General features: G+C 46.4%; 1 protein-coding gene across 11 annotated transcripts in view; it reads right to left on the bottom strand.

Annotated features, from left to right (window-relative positions):
* Rhobtb1 (Rho-related BTB domain containing 1) overlaps positions 1 to 21,032 on the bottom strand; it is a 140,734-nt gene that overhangs the window by 2,448 nt on the left and 117,254 nt on the right. For all 11 annotated transcript variants that reach the window (XM_006514048.4, XM_006514049.4, NM_001252636.1 and 8 more), the window contains 5 exons: positions 18,471 to 19,441; positions 16,487 to 16,605; positions 9,849 to 9,999; positions 3,569 to 3,657; positions 289 to 394 (listed from right to left, as the gene is read on the bottom strand). In XM_006514048.4, coding sequence (XP_006514111.1) covers positions 289 to 394; positions 3,569 to 3,657; positions 9,849 to 9,999; positions 16,487 to 16,605; positions 18,471 to 19,441 — 1,436 coding nt within the window. The remainder of the gene's footprint in view (positions 1 to 288; positions 395 to 3,568; positions 3,658 to 9,848; positions 10,000 to 16,486; positions 16,606 to 18,470; positions 19,442 to 21,032) is intronic.

Raw genomic sequence — 21,032 nt, 5'->3', positions numbered from 1 at the left:
CACTTGATTTTTATTCAGAGTTAGACCCTGGCTGTGTACCCCTAAATGAGGGGAGGCCTTATGTTGGCATGCTCTGCAGTGGGGTACCCTCAACTCCACTCCCTTCTTCTCTAAGTAAGACATCCTGCAAAGAGATTCCCCTAACCGAAAATTCTCTGGGTCACGTCACTTGAATGTGTGACTTCCGCACACTCAAAGGGAACTGACCACCGAGTCTGGCCCCTCCCAAGGGGTTTATCTAGAGAGGGCAAGCAATGGATGGCAGGGAGCTCGCAGACATGCTCTTACCTGCTGACTTGGATTTGATTTCCTTGCGGAACTTGGAACAGACGCTGTTGTAGTTGGTGCAGATGTGATGCAAACACCAGGCAGCTAGCTGATTGGCATTGTGAAACTGCAGGAAGGGGACCAGATTGGGCTCAGACTCTTGTTTGCTGAAGCGAGGCAATGGGCCAGTGCTATGGCTCAGCAGGTCAAGGTGCTTGCGGCCAAGCCTGATAACTGAGCTTGATATCCAGGCCCCCATGGAGGTAGAAGGGACCCGACCCCTGCAATTCACCTGACCTCCAAAGGCATGCTGTAGCATGTACACATACATACATACATACATACATACATACATACATACATGGACACAAGTGTGCATGTATACGTGGCCAATAAATGTTACAAAGATTAAAGCAAGCCTCCAAAGAAACTAGAAACATTATGAGGGTGGGAGAGGGGGTGGAGGAAGATAAAGGCCTGTAATACAGGAAAGCTCTTGTTTAGACCTCAGGGGTTTGACTTGGACTGTGGCTCTGATGTCAGCCACATACAGTGTTCATGTACCCTCCCTTGCTCCCTCCTGAGATAGATGGTCCCCAAAATAAACTCCATATTGCACAGAAAGTTTCAAGTATGCCTGATTCTCCTGCCCGGCCTGCCCTCTGGCCCTTCTGGTGATAGGTGACCATGTGTGCCCTCTGGACAGTACCAGCCAGCAGCAGATAGAAACGATGTCATCTCTGTTTACGGAGCCTTAGCAATGGAATACTCCGTGTCACATGTCAGAGCTCAGCTTGCCTGGGGCCAAAGATGGAAAGAGGAGAAGGCAGTGTGCAGTGGCTGCCCTGTACCTGCCCTCTGGGTTGTGTAAGAGGGGCATCTGGGTGAGGTGGGGGAATCTGAATACACCACCCAGCTTTTCTGAGCCTGGGGAGGTGACAGCTGTTGTCCCCAAACCAGATGGTCCACTCCCCCATGTCTCCTCTGATCTGGTAGGATACCCTTGCCCTTATTCACACATCTTGTGTATTTCTTCAGCTAATGGGGAACTTGGGAAAGCCAGCTCCCTTCTTCTGATGCTTGGCTATTCATCCTGTGAAAGCCACTCCGAGGAGACAGAACCCATAACCCCAGTCATGGAGATGGTTGCAGGCTGGTCCTTCCAGCTTCTCTGAGTATTCAGTTTAAGTCTGAGTTTAGGATTGGGGCAGTGGGGTACTGGGTGGGCAGTGTGTGTGTGTGTGTGTGTGTGTGGTTCTGTCCTAGCTCAGAGAACTGGCTGCATGACTTGCTTCCCCGACCTGAGCTCAGTGACTCAGTCTTTGGCGTTCAGAGCGGTCGCAGTGGGGGAATTTACACCATGGAAGTCAGCAACAGCAAAGGATCAGGGCTCCGCTAACTGAAACCCTCTCTGGGTTAAAGGCTAAAGGATGGGTTAAGATACAGGCATCATGGTCACTTCCTGCTGGGTTTGGACGGGCTTAGTAATCATACCACAGACTGGTGTATAGGCAGGTGGGGAGGAGCCAGGAGGGAAGACAGCAAATGTCACATCTTTACTCCCAGTGAATTGTCCAGTAGGGCATTCTGAGTCATTCCAATTTCTTCTATGCAGGGTGCTTATGGAGAGAATCGAATTCTGGACAGCTAGTTCTGGCGAAGCCTTGGGGTTCTTACTGCAGTGCGTGATTGGCCCTCATTGAATGGGTTTTCAGATCGGGTTTTAGGAATCTGTGTTCATGTCTATTTCTCTCACTTACTTTTCAAAGCAGAGAATCTGCTGCTTGGAGATCTTTGAGGGATTTGGGAATCATACAACAAGTACTCTTGTCAAGTGTCAAGCCAGAGGGACTTGGCCGTTCCATGTCCCAGTCTACCTCCTCCCCATGAATGGAGCGATCGCCTATGGCCACACTTGGCTGGGCTGAGCAACACCTGCTATACTTCCACTGTCCCCTTTCTGAGGTCACCTCTTCCCCTGTGATTGGGAAATGTCCATTTAAATGGCCTGACCTAAGACTTAGTTAGCACAGCCCTGAACAAAGAAACCCAAACTCCACAGGAAGAAAGGAAAATGCACTTATGAAGTATGCATATGTACACACACACACACACACACACACACACACACACACACACGTACAAATGCACCTTATGCACGCATGCACATACACAAAACAAAACATGCATTTAGAATTTATTTTGAATCCTCTGTCTCTGGAATGTAAACGGCTGTTGATAAGTCTATGCCGGGACTGGATCACTCTGCCTACACACTGCAGTGTTAGAAAACCTTCCATATCTGCTTCACAGCTCTCTCTTGAATATTCTTTCTCCCTTGGTTCTCAGTCTGTAAGGTTGGGAGGTCACAGGTTGCCATTTTCATGTCTTGTGGATGAGGAGACAGAGGCAGAGTTTATCTTTGTGCCCAAGGCTTTAGTTGGACATTACCTTTCTCTGGAAGAGGTGTGTGTGTGTGTGTGTGAGTATGTGTGTATACATTGTGGTGGTTTGTATATGCTCGGCCGAGCGAGTGGCACTATTAGAAGGTGTGGCCCTGTTGGAGTAGGTGTGTCACTGTGGTGTGGGCTTTAAGACCCTCATCCTAGCTGCCTAGAAGTGAGTTTTCCATTAGCAGCCTTCAGGTGAAGATGTAGAACTCTCAGCTCCGCCTGCACCATGCCTGCCTGGATGCTGCCATGCTCCCATCCTTGATGATAATAGACTGAACCTCTGAACCTGTAAGCTAGTCCCAACTAAGTGTTTTTATGAGTTGCCTTGGTCATGGTGTCTGTTCACAGCAGTAAAACCCTAACTAAGACACCTGTCTACGCACATGCATGGATGAAGTTTGTGTAGGGATCATAGACACGGATACTAACAAACCCGATCTTAGAAAACTGCAGGGGAGCTTCAGCAAACTGTTCGTTTTCAGGGTGGGGGGGCATGTACAAAGCTTTATGGAATGTTCTAGAAATTAATTGTTCTTGGCCAAATTCTTGTCCAAGAACTCAAAGAAGGAAGAGGCAAGATATCCCCCCTAAGCTGGATGTTCTCTTGTCTATAAAACCCACTGTCTCAGGAGGGTGAGACAGGTACTGGATGTGTGTGTGGGGGGTCCCTGTTCTTTCTGGCGAGTATGGAATGTCGCCTGAAATGTAAAACTCTCTGATCTCCTCTGCATACAGGCATACCTCTGTGGCATCTTTATTTGGGTGAAGTGACAGTGGGATGTTTTGTCAGCGTGAAAGTGGGCTCATGGGACACGCCCGAGATAGAAAGTAAAGGACTGCAAACTTACCTGTGCCAGCTCCAAGTAGGAGAGAACTTCACCATCGATGCTCACACCACTGACAGCGGCCTTGGTGAGCTCCTGGACAGCATGCTGCTCTGGGGGAAGATAGGGCAGGACAGGGTTAAGATGTCCACCCTAAGCCAGCCTTCCTGGCCTGCAGGGGCTGGTCTGGATACCTCTAGAGAAAGACAGGAGGTGAAGGACACAGTTCTGGACAGACACTGCAAATGAATCCAGGGCTGATTCAGACTCCAAGCAAGGCTCTAGGCGAGCTGTTCTTTCTCAACCTCTGGGTCTCGGTCCTTTTGTGGGGTGTGTGTGTCACATATCAGATATTCTTTATATCAGATATTCACATTACGAATCATTATAGTTATCAAAATTACAGTTATGAAGTGGCAATGAAATGATTTTATGATCGAGGGGTCTGTAGGTCAAGGTCAGAGTGTTAGGAAGATTGAGACGCACCATTCTAGAGGGCTCGGGTCTGTGCTTCTAGAATACTCAGAATCCTCCAGACCTTCCTGACCCTGCCTAGGATGGTAATCATGGGTTATTTGTGACTATTTAAATGCAGATAATTAATATTTCGCTCATTGGCCACACCAGCCCTGTTAAGTGCTCAGTAGCCACATATGCCTACCATCTTGGAATGTGCAGACACAGAGCATATCCATTGCTGGAAGACGGTTCTATTAGACAGCGTGGTTTCTGGAGGTCTAGCATGTCTATAGGATCCTATGACTGCAGTCACAGTGTGAGGGTATCTTCAAAGATTAAATAACAGGGGACCAAGTCTCCTTGGGGAATTAGAAATTGAGGATGTAGCTGAGTTGGTGTAGTGCTTGCCTACCAAGCCTGAAGACTTAGGTTTAATTCCAGCACTGCATATAACAGGCATGGTGGTCCACACCTGCGATCCCATCACTTGGGAACTGGAGATAGAAGAATGAGAAGTTCACGGTTTTCCTCAACTACATAGTGAGTTTGAGGCCAGCCTGGGCTACCTGAGATACAATGTAGCTAAAAACAATAAAACAAATGCAAAACAAACAGGTAAACAAGACATAAAATGTGAATGAATATATGTTGGTCTCAACAGTTACAGACCACCTAGGCTTCAAGCTTTTGGATTATAAATTTGGAGAAGAATATTGGTCCTAAGTAATAAAACTCCAGTTTGAGAGAGTGGTGTCTGCTTAAGAGCTTGCACCCAGCTCCGGATGCTGGAGTTGAAACTGTGGTTCTGAGACTGAGGTGACTTTTTGTTGCCTCTGCTCGGGTAGTCTCCAGCCCCACCCAGGTTAGCATGGGTGGGTGAAGTTTTGGTGTAGCAGTTTCCAGCTTTTGATAATGACAGCATCAGGGGTGCTGTGGTGGCTCCCTACACTGCAGGCTGACCACTTTTGGTTTGCATTTCTGTTTACTCCAATTGCAGATGATGATGATAATGATGAATGAATTTAAAGGTTGTGTTCATCCAGCCTCGGGCCAGTTCACTGTTTTCTCAATTGTGTGGGCTTACTTTGTGCCTCTGTGCCCCATTCTGGTAATCCTTACACTATTTCAAAGTTTTTAATTGTTATTAAATGATGAAGTATGATTGGTACTGACCTATATAACATGATGAACTTAATAGATAAACATTGTATGTATCCTGACTGCCCCACTGGCAGGCTTATACTTCCTGGTTAATCTCTCTCTCCTTAAGCCTTCCAATCCCTTGATATGGTTTACCACAGTTTCCAAAGTTTCAAGCGAGAGAAAGGAAGCGCTCTCCTTTTAATTCTAAAGATAGAAATGGTGATTACGTTTAGTCAGGAGGAGCCGGAGAGGTTAAGAACACCGGCTGCTCTCCCAGAGGTCCTGAGTTCAATTCCCAGCAACCACATGGCAGCTCATAACTGTCTGTAACTCCAGTTCCAGGGGATCTGGCACCCACCCTCACAGAGACATATATGCAAGCAAAACACCAACACACATTAAATAAATAATTTAGTAAGGAAGGTATATCAAAATCCAGGACAGCCCCAAAGCTAGCCTGCCAATTGTGAAGAGGGTCTTGCCAGTGAAATACACATGGACAGCTTTATTGGTATCTGGAGGAAATCTTACAGGTCTGGATAGAAGATCAACCCAGGTACAACATCCCTTCAGTTCAGCCATGCCCACTTCAGAGCAAGGCCAACTCCCTTCAATTCTACAAAGGCTTAGTCAAGCCAACAGAGCCTGGTTTGTGGGGTTGAAGGAAAGACATTGTCACTGAAATAGATGAATGGAGGTTAACACTGTAAGAGCCAATGGGAAGCTGTAACAAATCACATGGAAGTTCCAGCTGAGGTCACTGAGGAAGGCTCCCTATGTAAGAGACCCTCAGCATGAACACAACAGCCTTGTACTGAATGAGGCACCATCTGGGGCCTGCACAGCTAGAGAGACATCCTCCTGGCTGGTTGCAAAGTCTCAAAGGACGGCCTAACCATCATGCTGGGGACTGAGACAGCTGTTGGCTTTAGGTTAAAGTGGATCTTACTTTCTTTATGAGTCTTGAGACCCTGTTCCTCTAAGATCCCTAAAAGGACTGTCAAAATAGGAGGGAAGAGTGTCTGGCGGCCCAGGGTCCCAGTTGCACTTCTGTTGTGATGAAGCACTCTGACCAAGAGCAGGTTAAAGAAGAAAGGGCTTATTCAACTTACAATCCCAAAGGCAGAATGATCGCCACTGCACACGGTTGCAAAGACAACAGTCTTTGAATATTATCTATAAACCCTCTGGTAAATGGGTGGGTGGGTAACTCAGTCAAAACCTTTTCCATCATATTGGCATGAGACTCAGGATTTGGGTCCCCAGAACGCTTGCAGGAGCCAGGCTGTGTGGCAACTGCCTATGATCTGAACAACTGGAGGCGGAGCTCCCTGGGGTGAGCTGCCTAGCTCCACTGAGACCCAGGTTCAGCAAGAGATCCTACCTTAATAAGTAAAGTTGAGAATGATCGAGGAAGGTGTCTGATGTCAGCTTTGGGCCTCCACATACCTGAGCACACACGTGTGTGAGCACCCACATAGAGGTGCGACTATACCTACATGTGCAAGCTTACGCACATACATGGAAAAAGCACAGAAGGACGGGAAGCAATTAGAGATGCTGACTTCCATTTTGACAGACATTCTACTGAGGGAAAGTCACCATCAAACAGGGTCCCCATACTACCGAGTGATCGGCTATGAAAAGAAGGGTCGGTTGGTGAGCCAAACGTGGATGTCATCTGGTCAGAAAAAGCTGCTTCAGCTACTGTGACATTTAACCCTTGATCAATGACCTGTATCAGGACCTAGGCATGACGCTTCCATTGTGGCTAGAGGCTATGGCTTGGTTTTATTTTCATTTCCTAAAGCTATTATTATTATTATATTATTTTGGTGAAAAATTCTCTATTTTATAGAGGTAGTTCTGCTTCACACTTAACAGACTGCTGCTTGGTATAAACATAAGTTTAACACTCACTGAGATACCGAGAATTTTATGCTACAGTGGCCTAGGGCTGACATGGCTGTCTCTGAGGTGTGCCTGCACTGTCCAGGCTTGCCTGCCTCCTACCTGGCTCTGTGTTTCTGAGCCCACACACTTGTTTGCACAAGCCGATGTTTTCTTTGATATAGCCTTCCTCAGCTGGGTGGATGCACAGTACGCCTTAAAGCTAAGTTTCCCAGAGAGGGCATCTTGATTCCCTAAGTAACAGCAGGTGTGATGGTTAACCTTGACTGTCAACAGGACAAGAGCCAGGATCACCAAGGAAACAGGCTTCAGGGCCTGACTATGAGGATGGTTTGGGGAGGTCTGACCTTGGTGGGAAGGCCCACCCTAAGCATGGCCCTTATGGCGGACTGTGTGAAAGGAAGAAAAACAGAAGATCCCAGCATTCAGTCAGATCTCTGCTTCCAGGATGCAGATGCAGTGTGACCAGCTTCCTCTTGTGTGTGCGTGCGTGTGTGTGTGTGTGTGTATATAAAAATATATTTTAAATTGTATATCATAGAAATAATAATGTTTGTATATATTATGTCATATAATATATTATATATTATATACAAGGCATATTGTATATTGACTCACGTAGCCAGAAAGCAAAGGGCCAAGAGGGGACCCTGGGGGAGCTGATTTTGTTCCTCTATTCTTGGTCATTCTGTCATATATATATGTGTGTATGCAATATATTATATGTTCTATATTACATATTATTATAATATATGACACAATATGTTAATAATATAATATACTTGTAAAACTGTTTTATAAGTTTTTTATGTGAAAAATAAAAATATTTATAAAATATTTATGATATATAACATATAATAAATTATCTAATAACATATAATAACATATATTATAAGTCTGCATCCCAAGAGCTGGGAATAAAGACATGCAACACCACTATCAACATGTAAATAGTTTCGGAGATGGAGACTTGCCACAGGGGTCTTGACCCACAGAGTGAGGACTGTAAGTCTAAATGCTTTGCCTAGACTCTGCACACACATCAAATACCATAGCTGACTGCAGGAGCTATGTTGGGGAGGTATTCAGATCAGTACCAACAGGATTTTATGTCGCCATGTGAGAAGCCTGGAATGTGTTCACATGGAAGCTTTCTCAGGGTCACTTCAAAACGAAATCTTTCATGTAGAAATCAACTCCATGTTATCAGTGTCAGACTTAATCTTTATCATAAAAACACAGCCACGTGGACACTGAGTACGGACCAGGTTCAAAGTATCTGGCTCCAAGTTGCCTTTTGTCTATTAAAAATAATCCAGTGTACCCTGGAAGGACAAGTACTTGTGTAACCCATGGGTAGTTACCTGGGTTGGAACTCACATTTCTAGAAAGGGCATTCCCACTGTGGCTTCCTGGGTTTAATGCCTGAAGAGTAACACACTCGTTTAGATCTATGACTTCAGTATAGTGGAGAATTTTATTTTATTTTTCTAATTGTGATGTTTCAAATCCTTTCTTTTAAACTGGGGAAGAAACACGAATAGAAGGGAATTTTATTTCTAGGTAGGTAATTTGTGTGTACGGGGGCAGAGAAATCAATCTTATACCTGAAGTCATCACTAGAAGGTATAGTATATATGTATATGTGTGTGTGTTTATGTGTATGTATATATGTATGTGTGTATGTGTGTGTTTATGTGTATGTATATATGTATGTGTGTGTTTATGTGTATGTATATATGTATGTATGTGTGTGTGTTTATGTGTATGTATATATGTATGTATGTGTTTATGTGTATGTGTATGTGTGTGTTTATGTGTATGTATATATGTATGTGTGTGTGTGTGCTTATGTGTATGTATATATGTATGTGTGTATGTGTGTGTTTATGTGTATGTATATATGTATGTGTGTGTATGTGTGTGTTTATGTGTATGTGTATATATGTGTGTGTGTATGTGTGTGTACATGTATGTGTGTGTGTATGTATATGTATGTGTGTGTACATGTATGTGTATATGTATGTGTGTGTATATGTATGTGTGTGTGTATGTGTGTGTATATGTAAGAAGCCAACTTTGAATAGGAAGGCTTGTTCTCTAACTCATTTTATCAGCTCAGTTCTTCAGCCAGTTCTTACTGAAAGCCAATGTGCATAGACAATTCTCCCAGTGCAGGAGGAAGGCCAGCAAATATGACAGTGTGTCTCTACTTTCCCTGGAAACAAGCGAGTACAGGGGATTAGCACCTGGACTGCTAACTGACATCTCTAGGGAAGCACAAGTCTGAATGTTTTCAAATGAGGGATTTAAATGCATATATTCCACCCAGACCTGCTCCTTTTTACCAATCTATAAGCTATAGAAAAGACTCCTGAGGTTAAGTCAGATCCCAACCCCCCACTGCTTGAAATGAACTTGACAGTGTCAGAACATTTTCAAAAATAGTTTAAAGAGAAAGGAGACTTCTCAAAACCAAATATGTGATGCTCACTGCGCGCCACCCAGTGTTCAGATTTTGTGGTCTGCCTAAGACTCAGCATGCGTGCGGTGTGTACCTCCAAAGCCAGGCTGGGCATTGATGTTTTCATTGCCTAGCAGGGCCTATCGCAGAGGAGCATAGGAGATACTTGTGTCCAGTTTGGGCTGACGGAAGGGGCTGGCTTTGACAGCCGCCAGCATGCCTATTCTATTCAGATGTAAATCAGAGTCTGACCCTCAGCAAGCTTAGTTTTGCTTAGGTGTCATTTCAATCAGTGTGGCTATTGGACACAAAAGTCACCGGACTTACCTACGAGAGCAACCAAGTGTGTCAGGCAAAATCTGTTTGCCAAGGCAATTAACTCCAGGGGGTCCAGGTCCAAGTTGGGTGACAACTGCTTGGTGTAGAGGTATTCCAACACCGCCTGCATCGACATCTTGTTTATATTTGGGAGGTGAACCTGCAACAGTGTAAAGAAGGCTCAGTGCTGCTACGAGAACTGGGGGCTCGTACAGGACATGGGGGAACTGAGGGCTCAAATGGGACGTGGGAGACCTGGGGGGTTCATACGGGGCATGGGGGCTGCACACCTTCAGGCTAAGGGTCTTAGAAACATCCCAACCACATGACCTAGCACCTGGCAACTGCAGGCACACCGTTCTGAGGCTGTGCAGAGAGCGCCTGCCGTTAGTATTTATGGCTGTAAACATTAACAGTTTGATTTGTAGGTGACAAAGAGTGTTGCTACCTGTCAGAGCCCGGAGCGGAGTTTTTTAAATGGCTATCTGGGCATATAAATCAGACAAACGGGTCGTAAATGTGTTATTACATTATTGGCCCTCCCTGTCAAGAAGCTGAGGGTACTCTGTTGTGGAGGGAGACATCTGGCAATGTGACAGACGTGAGTTGCTGCTAGCCACGTGGTTGCAGACATGACAGAATCCCACTCTCAGGTGGCCAAACAGGCAGAATGACCACACCAGCTGCCACGGTGACAGGCTGGGTTCCAGCAACCCATCAGCATCTCTCAGTACTTTGTCTATACTTCAGTTCTTTCTCCCACAACCACAGGAGCCCAGAACTACACATATATCATTGGGTCTCAGCAGACCCAGAGTAGCCAAAGGCCTCTGCTGTGGTACATGTGGGGACTCTGTTTTAGTTGGGTGCAGGGCATGACCCCTTGCAAAAGCCTCTTTCCGGGGTGTCTAGAGCTATTGTTATATAACACGTTACACTTTCAAGGAATGACCTGAGGTTTAAGTCCTAGATGGAGGAGGTGGGGGATCTGTTTCAGTTCTTCACTAACTCCATGTGGTGGTTTAAATAAAAGTCACCTCCATAGGCCCGTGAGGAGTGGCACACTAGGAGGTGTGGCTTTCCTGGAGGAAGTGTTGTCACTGTGGGTGGGCTTTGAGATTTAGGAGCTCAAGCCAGTCCTAATATCGCTCTCTGTTCCTGTTGCCTGAGGATCCAGATGTAGAATTATCGTTTCTTTTTCCAGCACCAGGTCTGTCTGGATGCTGCCACCATGACACATCTCTGAAGTGCAAGCCAGCCCCAATTAAATGTTTCCTTTATAAAGAATTGCCTTGGTCATGGTCATGGGGTCTCTTCACAGCAACAAAACCCTAAGACACTCCACGAGGCGGGGACGGACACGGTATAGAATGGCGTCCTTGTTTTTCTGACTGGAGTGTTACTTTAATAGAAGCTTTTGTGCGCAGCTTTCCACACACCCTGTCTAATTTGATCCTTCCATCTGTCCCAGGAAGAAGAGACTATTAATTTTGCTATTTAATGGACAAGGACACAGCAGTCAAGGAGGCTGAGTTTCATGTCCAAGGTTGGAGGGTTTGTCAGCAGGGACTGGGACTTGAGCCCAAGGAGTGCATTTCTGAAGTTCCTAGGCTGAAATGCTTTGTAGACTGGGTCCTTATGGCAACACTTTGGTTGCAGAGCAAGAAAGCCTCTAATTTCATAAATAGTTCTGCGAGCTAGAGTTCCAGTTTGAAAGATTGAACCATTATAGACTTCTTAACTATGGCAGTTAACAAAACAGAATAAAGCATATAAAATACATCACCCCTCAAAAATACGTACGTACGTACGTACGTATGTATGTATGTATGTATGTATGTATGTATGTATAGTGTGTGGTTGCATCTCTCTATATTCATGATTATATCTGTGCCTTTCCTATACACACTCATGTAAAGAGGGGCTGCTGAGGATGACCCTGTACACACACACACACACACACACACACACACACACACACACACACATTTTATGTGAGCTCGAGGGTGAGTTCACTGAGGCCAGGCTTTGGAATCTCTAAAATTGCCTTAGAACAAAGCTATTGCCACTGTTGATGTTATTCTCGTGGGCAGTCAGTCACCAGCCATGTCCGAGAAGGAATACACTTCCAGGTATAGTTATTTCTGTAACATGTCATGGGGAAGATTTGGAACGAGCTCTTAGAAACAGTAGGCAGTGTTTTATCCCCTGCTCTCAGACACAGACGTGGAAAACAATGATTCCCTGAATAAGCTCCTGGGTCATTAGCACCAACTGTCATTTCAAGTCCTTGGTCTGACCCCTGTGATGACGGAATGTGAGGAGTCAAAGCTGATATTATAATCCTAGACTAGCGCGGAGCTAAGATGGCCACTTGCTGCTGACAGCTCCACCTCTCCTGTCCCTTCAGTTTCCAGGACAGACTGGAACAACACATACTGGTTCACCTGTCCCCTGCAGATGTCGTAACACCCCTCATTCCCTGTAGCTGTCACACTGGCAATAAGCTCTATCATTGTGCATCTTAACTGGGCACACTGTGTGTTTGCTTATACACACGTATATACATAAAGGTATATGCATTCGTACTGTGCTGGTAACAGATCGACAGGAGCCACAGCATAAACGCGTGGCGAGCGCTCATCTCTAGAACAGTGTTTGGGTTCCTGGGGATTCCTTTAGGTACTTGAGTGCTAAGGTGCACAACTTTCAAATTTAACCCATTCATAGTAAAAGCATTCACGTTTTACAAAAACGCTAAGAGCTTTAATTGCAGATGTTGGGCAGAGAGTGTCTGCTGTCTCAGCTGTTGATGGGGGGGTTCTTTTCTTTCAGAAATGGAGGTGTGCAGTGTGTCTTTGAAGGGACAGGGTAAGAGTATGTAGGCTGGCCCAGAAGTATGTCATGAAGTGTGCCTGTGGGCACACGGGTTAAGTACCCTGTGGTGGCCCTTATCCATGCTAACGTTACTTCTTCACTGAGGCCAGGCTCTGGAATCTCTAAAATTGCCTTAGCTGTGTTTGCTAACTAAGAGCACTTTTGGACAAAAAGACCACTGAAAATACAGATTTGATAGGCATTTCCTAAGTAGAAAGGAGTTGATTCTGGGAACAGGGAATGAGAGTCTAGTGAGCACTGCCCTGGTCCCCTGCATCCTCAGAACTGCTCTGATGTGTGTAATCTCCAGCAACCACCTGTTTCCCTTTCGATGGTATGATGTCAACACCTTTGAAGTGATGACTCATACTGGCAGGTCTTCTTAGGGACCCTTAGGAGTCACTAGGAATGAGAAACACCAAACCCTTTCATAACATGTGTTTCCACCTCGCAGCTGATTGCTTATTAAACAAAACAAAACAAATCCTGTTTCTGTGATCTCCACGCTTATAATTAGCTATGTAACAATAGGGAGGACCTGCTCATAGTCCTTGAAAACAACCCGTACAGAGCCACAAGAGATGGGACATAGCTGTCCACACCCTACCTACCCAAGGCAACACCACAAAACAGTGATGCGACCAAAACACAAAAGAACTGCACCCTCATCGGGACCCTGTGTTCCTCTTCAGTTGGTTTAACATTGGCATTGCGAAGACTGGGGCTGTCATTACAGACATTCTCACATAGAATGAGTAAGTATTCCAGAGCTAGCCCACTGCTTACTGTAACCCGGCATGCATTTGAAATGGATGGCTTGCTGGGTCCCTCAGTGGGAAGGAATGAGGCTTACTGCTACACTAAAACTAATGAAGGAAAAACAAAAAGGTAAAAAAAGGTAAAAAAAAAAAAAAACCAAAACAAACAAACAAAAAAAACCAACTAACCAACCAACCAACCAAAAAAAAAAAAAAAAAAAAACCCAAACAAAACCAAAAAATGGTAAAATAGAAATGTCTTCTATATTAAGGGATAAAATGGAAAGTGGCTCTCGTGGCACGCTGTCCTCTTTTCTACATATGTGTGTATAAAGTTCCTCTCTGGACCCTGAAAAAAAAAAAAGAAGTGGGCTGACTTTCAGCGGGTAAGTCAGACTTCCCCAGGACAAAACAGACTTAAAATGATGATCTAGAATAACTGGGAAGATGGTTTCCACAATCAAGAGCACCGGCTGCTCTAAACAGAGGACCGGAGTTCGATTGCCAGCACCCACACAACGGCTGGCACCAGTCTGCAACTCCAGTCCTACGGGATCTAACCTAGACATCCCATGCAGGTAAAACAGCCATATACAAAAAAGGTGAAAATAAATCTAGAAAAAAAAATAAAGAAACCTTTAAAAGGTGACTTAGAAAGGCTAATGTCCAATAATAAGTATAGAGCCAAGTCCTTCCTGGAAGACGTGGTGAGCATTTCACTTCACGCGTGAGACTCAGTTCTCTGTGTAACCAAGGCTGCCTCCCTGTCTTTGATTAGAAGATGAGCTGGCAGCTTCTCCAGAGCCCATTACAGGAGGAGCCCCCTTACCCCACAGTGAGAGAACTTAAGGGTAGTGACAACATTTGCTGGGCACTGCATATGCTCCAGGCATGGCATGCACACTTCCATGTTTAGCCTGCTCTTGGGAGCACTCTCTCTTGCCATTCTTGTCTAATAGATGAAGGAGGTTTAGAGAAGGCTGGCTGCTGGCCCAGGTCACAGTCACACTGAGATAAAAAGTCCATGAACACCTCTTATGGTCTCTTAGAAACAGTGAAAAGAGGCAGGGTTGGGGTGGGGTGGAAATGTCAATGGTGTTGTTAGGGATCATGAGATTTTGGTGACATGGGGTTGTGATCTGCCCCCCCCCCCCATGTACCCTCCCCCCCTGCCCAGGGGCAGTAATCTCTGCCCTGTGCTAAGTTTTAGCTTCAATCCTCAGAGGGGAGAGTGAGGGCTGAGTCCTTCTAGAACCCCGTTGAACAGGTGGCTGCTTTTCCTGCCTGGGCCACTCACCACATAAGGCATGTGTGCACTCCCATGTGTGCTGCTAGGTTTTGCTTTGGTCACCTCCACTGCACATGCTAATCTGGAGCGATTAGAGTCCCTTCTGTGAGGGATAAAGGGGATTAGCGTCCCTCTCCTTGGGTCAGCGCAGACACTGTTGCTCTGTGACTGGGGTCTTGACCTTGATCATCAGGCTTTACTTAGCAAAACAACACCGTAAGCTGGTGTGGAGGGGCTAGAAGGATAAGGGGCCTACATCAGAAAATGCCAGTCACCTCAGGTTAGGTGGAGGGGGAGGTACCCCAATCTTTCCTGTAAGAAGGCTAGACTCCAGTCAGCATCCATGCTGACCAAGACTATGGTGAATAGCATGGACTAAGTGCTCAGGAATTACTTGGGGGGGGAGGTCACAGGGCCCCTTCTCTGGGTAGCTTCCATGCAATTGAATACCCATACCTTGGAGCACACATGAGGGAGACTTAGCAAAAGCTGCAGGGCTGTTTTCTGGGGTCTGATTCGGCAGCAGCTGTGGTTTGTTCTGGAAAAAGGAAGAGGATGGCCCAGTGACCTTCTCAGCTTCCGCCATTCCTGGCTTGTGACTCTAGGATTCTGTTTCCCTACTTGGAGAGGGAAATGTGGGCTCCTGGGGTACTGCGGGAGTCCTCCATGCTCCCCCCAGGAGCACCCCTTTTAAAAAGTTAGCCTTTGTTTTCAGTATTCCTTTTGAAAAGTTGGAAGAGATGCTGAAATAAGCAGCCCAGCCCTTAAGGACAATAAACTTGATGGGGTGTCCCCTGGGTTAGTGTGTGTGTGTGTGTGTGTGTGTGTGTGTATGTGTGTGTGTGTGTGTGTGTGTGTGTGTGTGTGTGCGCGCGCGCGTGCGTGGGAAGATGCTAAGGAATACTGCAAGACTCAACAGAAGTCCTCGCCCCACCTATACTTTGTTAGAAGTGTTTGAATGGAATTATTATTTTTTTCCAGCAGTGTTTGTAGAAAGATGAAGACAGTGTTTTTTTTTTTGTTTTTGTTTTTGTTTTTTTTTTTTGTTTTTTTTACAAGAATCCCTGAGACAATCTAAAAAAGTCTTTTTTGGGGGGAGGGGGTAGGACCAATCTGCTTTTGCTGGACCCGTGCACTTTGAAAAGGGTGTCCAGTGCAGTGAACACTCACCCGTTTCCTTACACACACACACACATGCACATACACTCAGACACACTCACATACATAAACCCTACTCCTAGCCCACCAGCAAGGTGGAAAAATTCGGGTTTAGCCTCCAGGGCTGTGGCTCACCACTGGACCTCAGGGATCACTAGGTGTATGGGCCAGGTTGCAGACGACATGCCCAAGGCTGAAAGACTGGGTTGGGGAAGGTCTCCTGCCTGGTTAAGGATGATGCTGGTCCTCCATTGACTAAGGATATGTTTACTTCCCCAGACTTCTAGAAGACAGGCTCTTATACTTGCTTTTGATAGTATCTCGTCTGTGGCCGTGAGCTAGGAAGTATGACTGGCCACGACTCTTTAGCAGAAGAAAGGTGTGACAATGCACCCTGGTGCTCTCATGTGAGTGGCCGACCACCTACCATCCCTCATGACTGCAGACACAGCAAGTGTCTACACAGCAAGTCTTGAGCTGAAGAGCAGCCCGCAGAACTCTTTCATGAAAGCTGGCAAAGGGGAACCATCTGGGCTACTTAAAACCTGGGCTTCCACCGGATGTACCTCACGGTTGGCGCTTTCCACAAAGGAACCCCCGAACATGGCCGCCATCCATTCGCAGCTACAGATCAGCAGCGGCTTGTGGGCGCTGATGGCTCCGTCATCCAAGGTAAATGTCACGTCTGCCAAGGAGCAAGGGAACAAGACTGTGAGCCAGCTTTGCCAGGGGTTTCACCCCAGCCTTCTGCTCTGGGCACATCCAGTAGCTGGTGTCTCTCACGTTCTCTTCCAGGCCTACCAGTCCTACCTCAATCCATATTTTTGGCATATCCAGCTCCCACATCGAGTATACACTGGAACATTGTACACAGGATCACAACACAAATTCTCAGAGCCAGAAAGTAGCAGAAAGGAGAGGATTATCTTCTTGCGTTTTCCCTTTTGGATTTGTACGGCTTTTGACACATATACACATATGTAATGTCAACCCTGGTGCAGGGCTTACGAGTTTAAATGTGAAATTCACATATGTTTCATAGGTACCCTGTATACACATCCTGCAAGCATTTTCAGTCAACTCAAGACATGGTTCAGTGTTTAATTTACTCTAAAGTTGTAAGTCTTTTTTTTTTTTTTTTTTTTTTTAAATTAGCATCCATGATTGTGTCTGGGTCACTGTGCCCAGTGCTTGAAATAAATGTTTCCACTTTGATTTTTGTCCTGTCAGGACAGGCACGAAGTTTACTACATGCGGACGCTCAAAAAGGTGGAAATTGGAGCATTTTGGGTCTTGGATTTTCAGGCTAGGGATGGATGGTTGGCATATACAAGCCGTGTTCATCTATCGCTTATTATTGGTTGGTCACGTGTATCCTAGGTATATAGCTGTCTCTCTGTCTCTCTCCTTCTGTGTGTGTGTGTGTGTGTGTGTGTGTGTGTGTGTGTATGTGCACGTGCATACAAGCATTAAGTGAAGGTTATGGATCACTTCATTCCCAATTTATTATGAAATGTCTAACGACTGCAACACTCTAAGGATGCGCGTGCGTTATTTATTGTAGCTAAGAAAACAGAATACCCTTCCTATGCCACCCATTATCCATCTCAGATGTCTCAGTTACCCCCGAGGGACATGACGGGGCTTCTCTTCCATACACGGATCCTAGGAGAACCCCCGCTCCCGCCCCTGCCCCCCTCTTGTCTGGCCTTGTCTGGGCAAGCTCGAGAGGCGTCAGTCAGCTTTCATGGCTGTCTACCAGTTAATCTAGTACCTATTCGCAAACACATTCTTTTCAGCAACATTCTGGGCTGCTTCCACACCATGGCAACCAATGTTTGTAGTAAATGTTGCTCCTTGCTTTGAGATGAACCGGGTGACTCAGTCTCTGTTCTTGTGGAGTTCCACGGCAGGGATTATAGAAGACAAACATGAGCTCAGGAAAGCAGCTTTTTACTCAGGAGTCTGCTTCTCTCCCCCCCCCCCCCCACCCCCCTACATACTGGGATAAAGATTTTAGAATAAAAATGGTGTAAATGTATTAGACAGAGCGATGGGAAGGTCAGTACATCAGACTGGAGGCAGTCTCCAGAGAGCTTGTTTGTGGAAGGACACTGAGGGCTGTGCCTGACATAGTTATCCAAGATGGAAGAAGAAAGACCAGAGCCCAGGAGTGCAAGGGCAGAAAATAGACCAGGTGTTGTCATGTCATCGTCAACACGCCCCTGTACCCCTCCCCTCCTCGTGCCTCTCTCCAGGAGGCCTCTACCCTGTGACTACTTAAGGTTCAGGGACTAGGTTTCTGTAGTGACAAGGCTTGGCTTCTTGTCCTCACCCATGCCGCTAAACTGACTCAAGTGATCTGACCCCTCAGGTCCTTGTTTCTCAACCTCTGCAAGACCACCTCTCAGGTCTGAAAAGCGACTAACTAGCAAAGGTAAAGTTGATCCCTACTGTCTTTACCAGTTCTCCCGCCCTGACCCGCCCCGCCTTGCCCTGCTCCCACCCCAGCCCTCAAAGGCCACCACGGATCCTTGGGGCCCTGCTCACCTGAGAAGGTGCCCTTGCTGAGACATTCTTTGATCCGATTGGCTTTCCGGACGTGGAAGGCTTTCGTGATCTCCTGGTTCATAAAAGCCTCCTTGTTCATGATATTCTCTACCATCATCCTCAGATCAAACATCTCCAGGACCTCGGCCATCTGAGCCAGCCCCAGCAGATCTTTTTCCTTTTCGTCCAGCTGCCCAGAGTAGAGGAATCTCAGCAGGGTCCGGAAAGGGCCTGACTGCATCGATGGGTCCAGCCTGACCACGGTCACTGGGCCCACCCGCTTGGAAATGGGGTTGACCCGCACCTCCCTGTGCATGCTGACAAACCCCTTGCTCCAGCCGGACAGGGCGTGTCCCTCGGAACCCGAGGCTTCCATCTGCAAAGCCAAACTCTCAGGCAGGTCCTGGCCTGAAGACGCTCCTGGGTCAGCCTGAGGGGTCCTCTGGGGGCCCTCCTTCCCTTCCTCGGCTGATCCAAGACTCTGCGTCCGCCCCTGAAAATCCCTGCACGGCACCTCCTCACCAGCTCCTCCACCCCAACAAGGGGATTCTTCACACTCCATTAAAAAAAGGTCGTAGAATTTGGAAGAAGAGGTAGCGAGGTAAATGCGGTGCGCAAAGATGTGCTCCTCGTCATGGAGAACGAAGAGGACGTCGGCGCACAGGGGGTTGTCCAGTAAACAGGCAGCATCGCTGGTCCCCGCAGACGGACACTCGGGGACCTTGATGACCGGGGGAGGAGCTTTCGGAGGTAGGAAGGGCGCCTGAAGCAGAGGCTTCTGGACTTTTTTCAAGTGGGATTTCCAGAACTGCAGGTGCCGGCGGGAGATGAGGGCTGCTCGGATGGCATTGTCGAACACGTCCTTGATGCCAAACTGGTCAAACACGCTGGTCTCGTAGTACGGGATGCCAAGTTCCTTCGCCACCTCGCGGCCTTTTTCTGGGGGCAAAATGTCACCTCTCTTTATGGGCCTGAAAAAGTAAAATTAAGTAAATACATACAATCAGATTTCTTTGAAGGTGGGGAAAAAAAAAAACGAAGAAGAGTATCTAAGTTCCCAATAGAATTGTACAATTAAAATCCCATGCACTTCTTACATTTTTGTGTTTAAAATCCTGTAAGGCTCTTGAAAATTCATAATCAATGGTCACTCCAAGATAACAGATTATGGCGATAGTAAAACATACTGTTAGTAGTAATGGTGGTAATACAAGTATTGGCTTTTGTTACCTATATGATGCTGAGCAAGCAGTCTAACTTTCTCCTTCCTTCCTTCCTTCCTTCCTTCCTTCCTTCCTTCCTTCCTTCCTTCCTTCCTTCCTTCCTTTCTTTCTTTCTTTCTTTCTTTCTTTCTTTCTTTCTTTCTTTCTTTCTTTCTTTCTTTCTTGTTTTTCGAGACAGGGTTTCTCTGTGTAGCCCTGGCTGTCCTGGAACTCACGTTGTAGACCAGGCTGGCCTCGAACTCAGAAATCCGCCTGCCTCTGCCTCCCAAGTGCTGGGATTAAAGGTGTGCGCCGCTGCCACCACCACCGCCCAGCAGTTTAACCTCTTTTAAGCCTTGATTTTCCATCTTCAATACAGGTATGACAACCCGGGCAAACATGGGCCCCTTAAAGAAGAGGCTTAGCCAGGGTAATAAGTACACTCAGCAAGGTTTTTAGTAGATGGGAAACGCTTGATAAGCCTGGTGGTGGCGCATGCCTTTAACCCCAGCACTCCAGACAGAGGCAGAGGCAGGTGGATCTCTGAGTTTGAGGCCAGCCTGGTGCACAGAGTGGGTTCCAGGACAGCCAGGGCTACATAGATATCTCAAAACAAAACAAAACAAAACAAAACAAAACAGAAGTTATCACTGCCATGTTTGTCTTTATCATCACGTTTCATTTTTTTATAACTTTAAAATGTACCCACGTCGACTATCTGGGAGTTCTGTGAAGTACTATTTCTTTCTGTAGTGAGAAAAAACAGGCAAGAAGTTTAATCACCCAGAGCACATATCCAAGCTACTAGAAACTTCTACTCAGTGGTTAATATCCAGACTTCCCAACTCTTGGTTCAGTGATCCACCTTCAGTGGCTTCGAAAGTCTCTCTCTTGGATTCATGAATCCTTTTTCTGTATTTCCTCCCCCTTCTTTCCATCTGCCCCTATCAGCCTTTTCTTTGGACTGGTACCCAAGTCTCCTAGCTGGCCTCGCCTCAGGATCTGCATTCAGAGCTCAGAGTTCCTTCACTGCAAGGAGTGTTAAAATAACATGGGTAAGGCTCAGCCGGCAACTCTGTCAATTTCTCCTGTTTCCACAAAGCCAGTGGAACAAAGCCCTCGCCTTTTTGGTCTGGCGCACAAAACTCATTTACAATTTAATCAAACCCAGGAAGGCCAACATAAGCAGTCCGGGTGCTGGGCTCGTGATAATAGCAGGGAGAGGTTCCAGACAGACAAGATGCGATTTGCTACAATTCTTCGAGAAACACAACCCTCCGAGTCTGACAAGTGCTCTTGGAGACTGACCTTTTAAACACTTTGCCTTTGATGCCAAAAGTCATATGCTTCCCAGGCCCGG

This window comes from Mus musculus, chromosome 10 (assembly GCF_000001635.26).
Source record: "Mus musculus strain C57BL/6J chromosome 10, GRCm38.p6 C57BL/6J".
In the NCBI taxonomy this organism is placed as follows: Eukaryota; Metazoa; Chordata; class Mammalia; order Rodentia; family Muridae; genus Mus; species Mus musculus.
The sequence above is the reverse complement of the archived record's forward strand: the minus strand, read 5'-3'. Positions and strand labels throughout refer to the sequence as shown.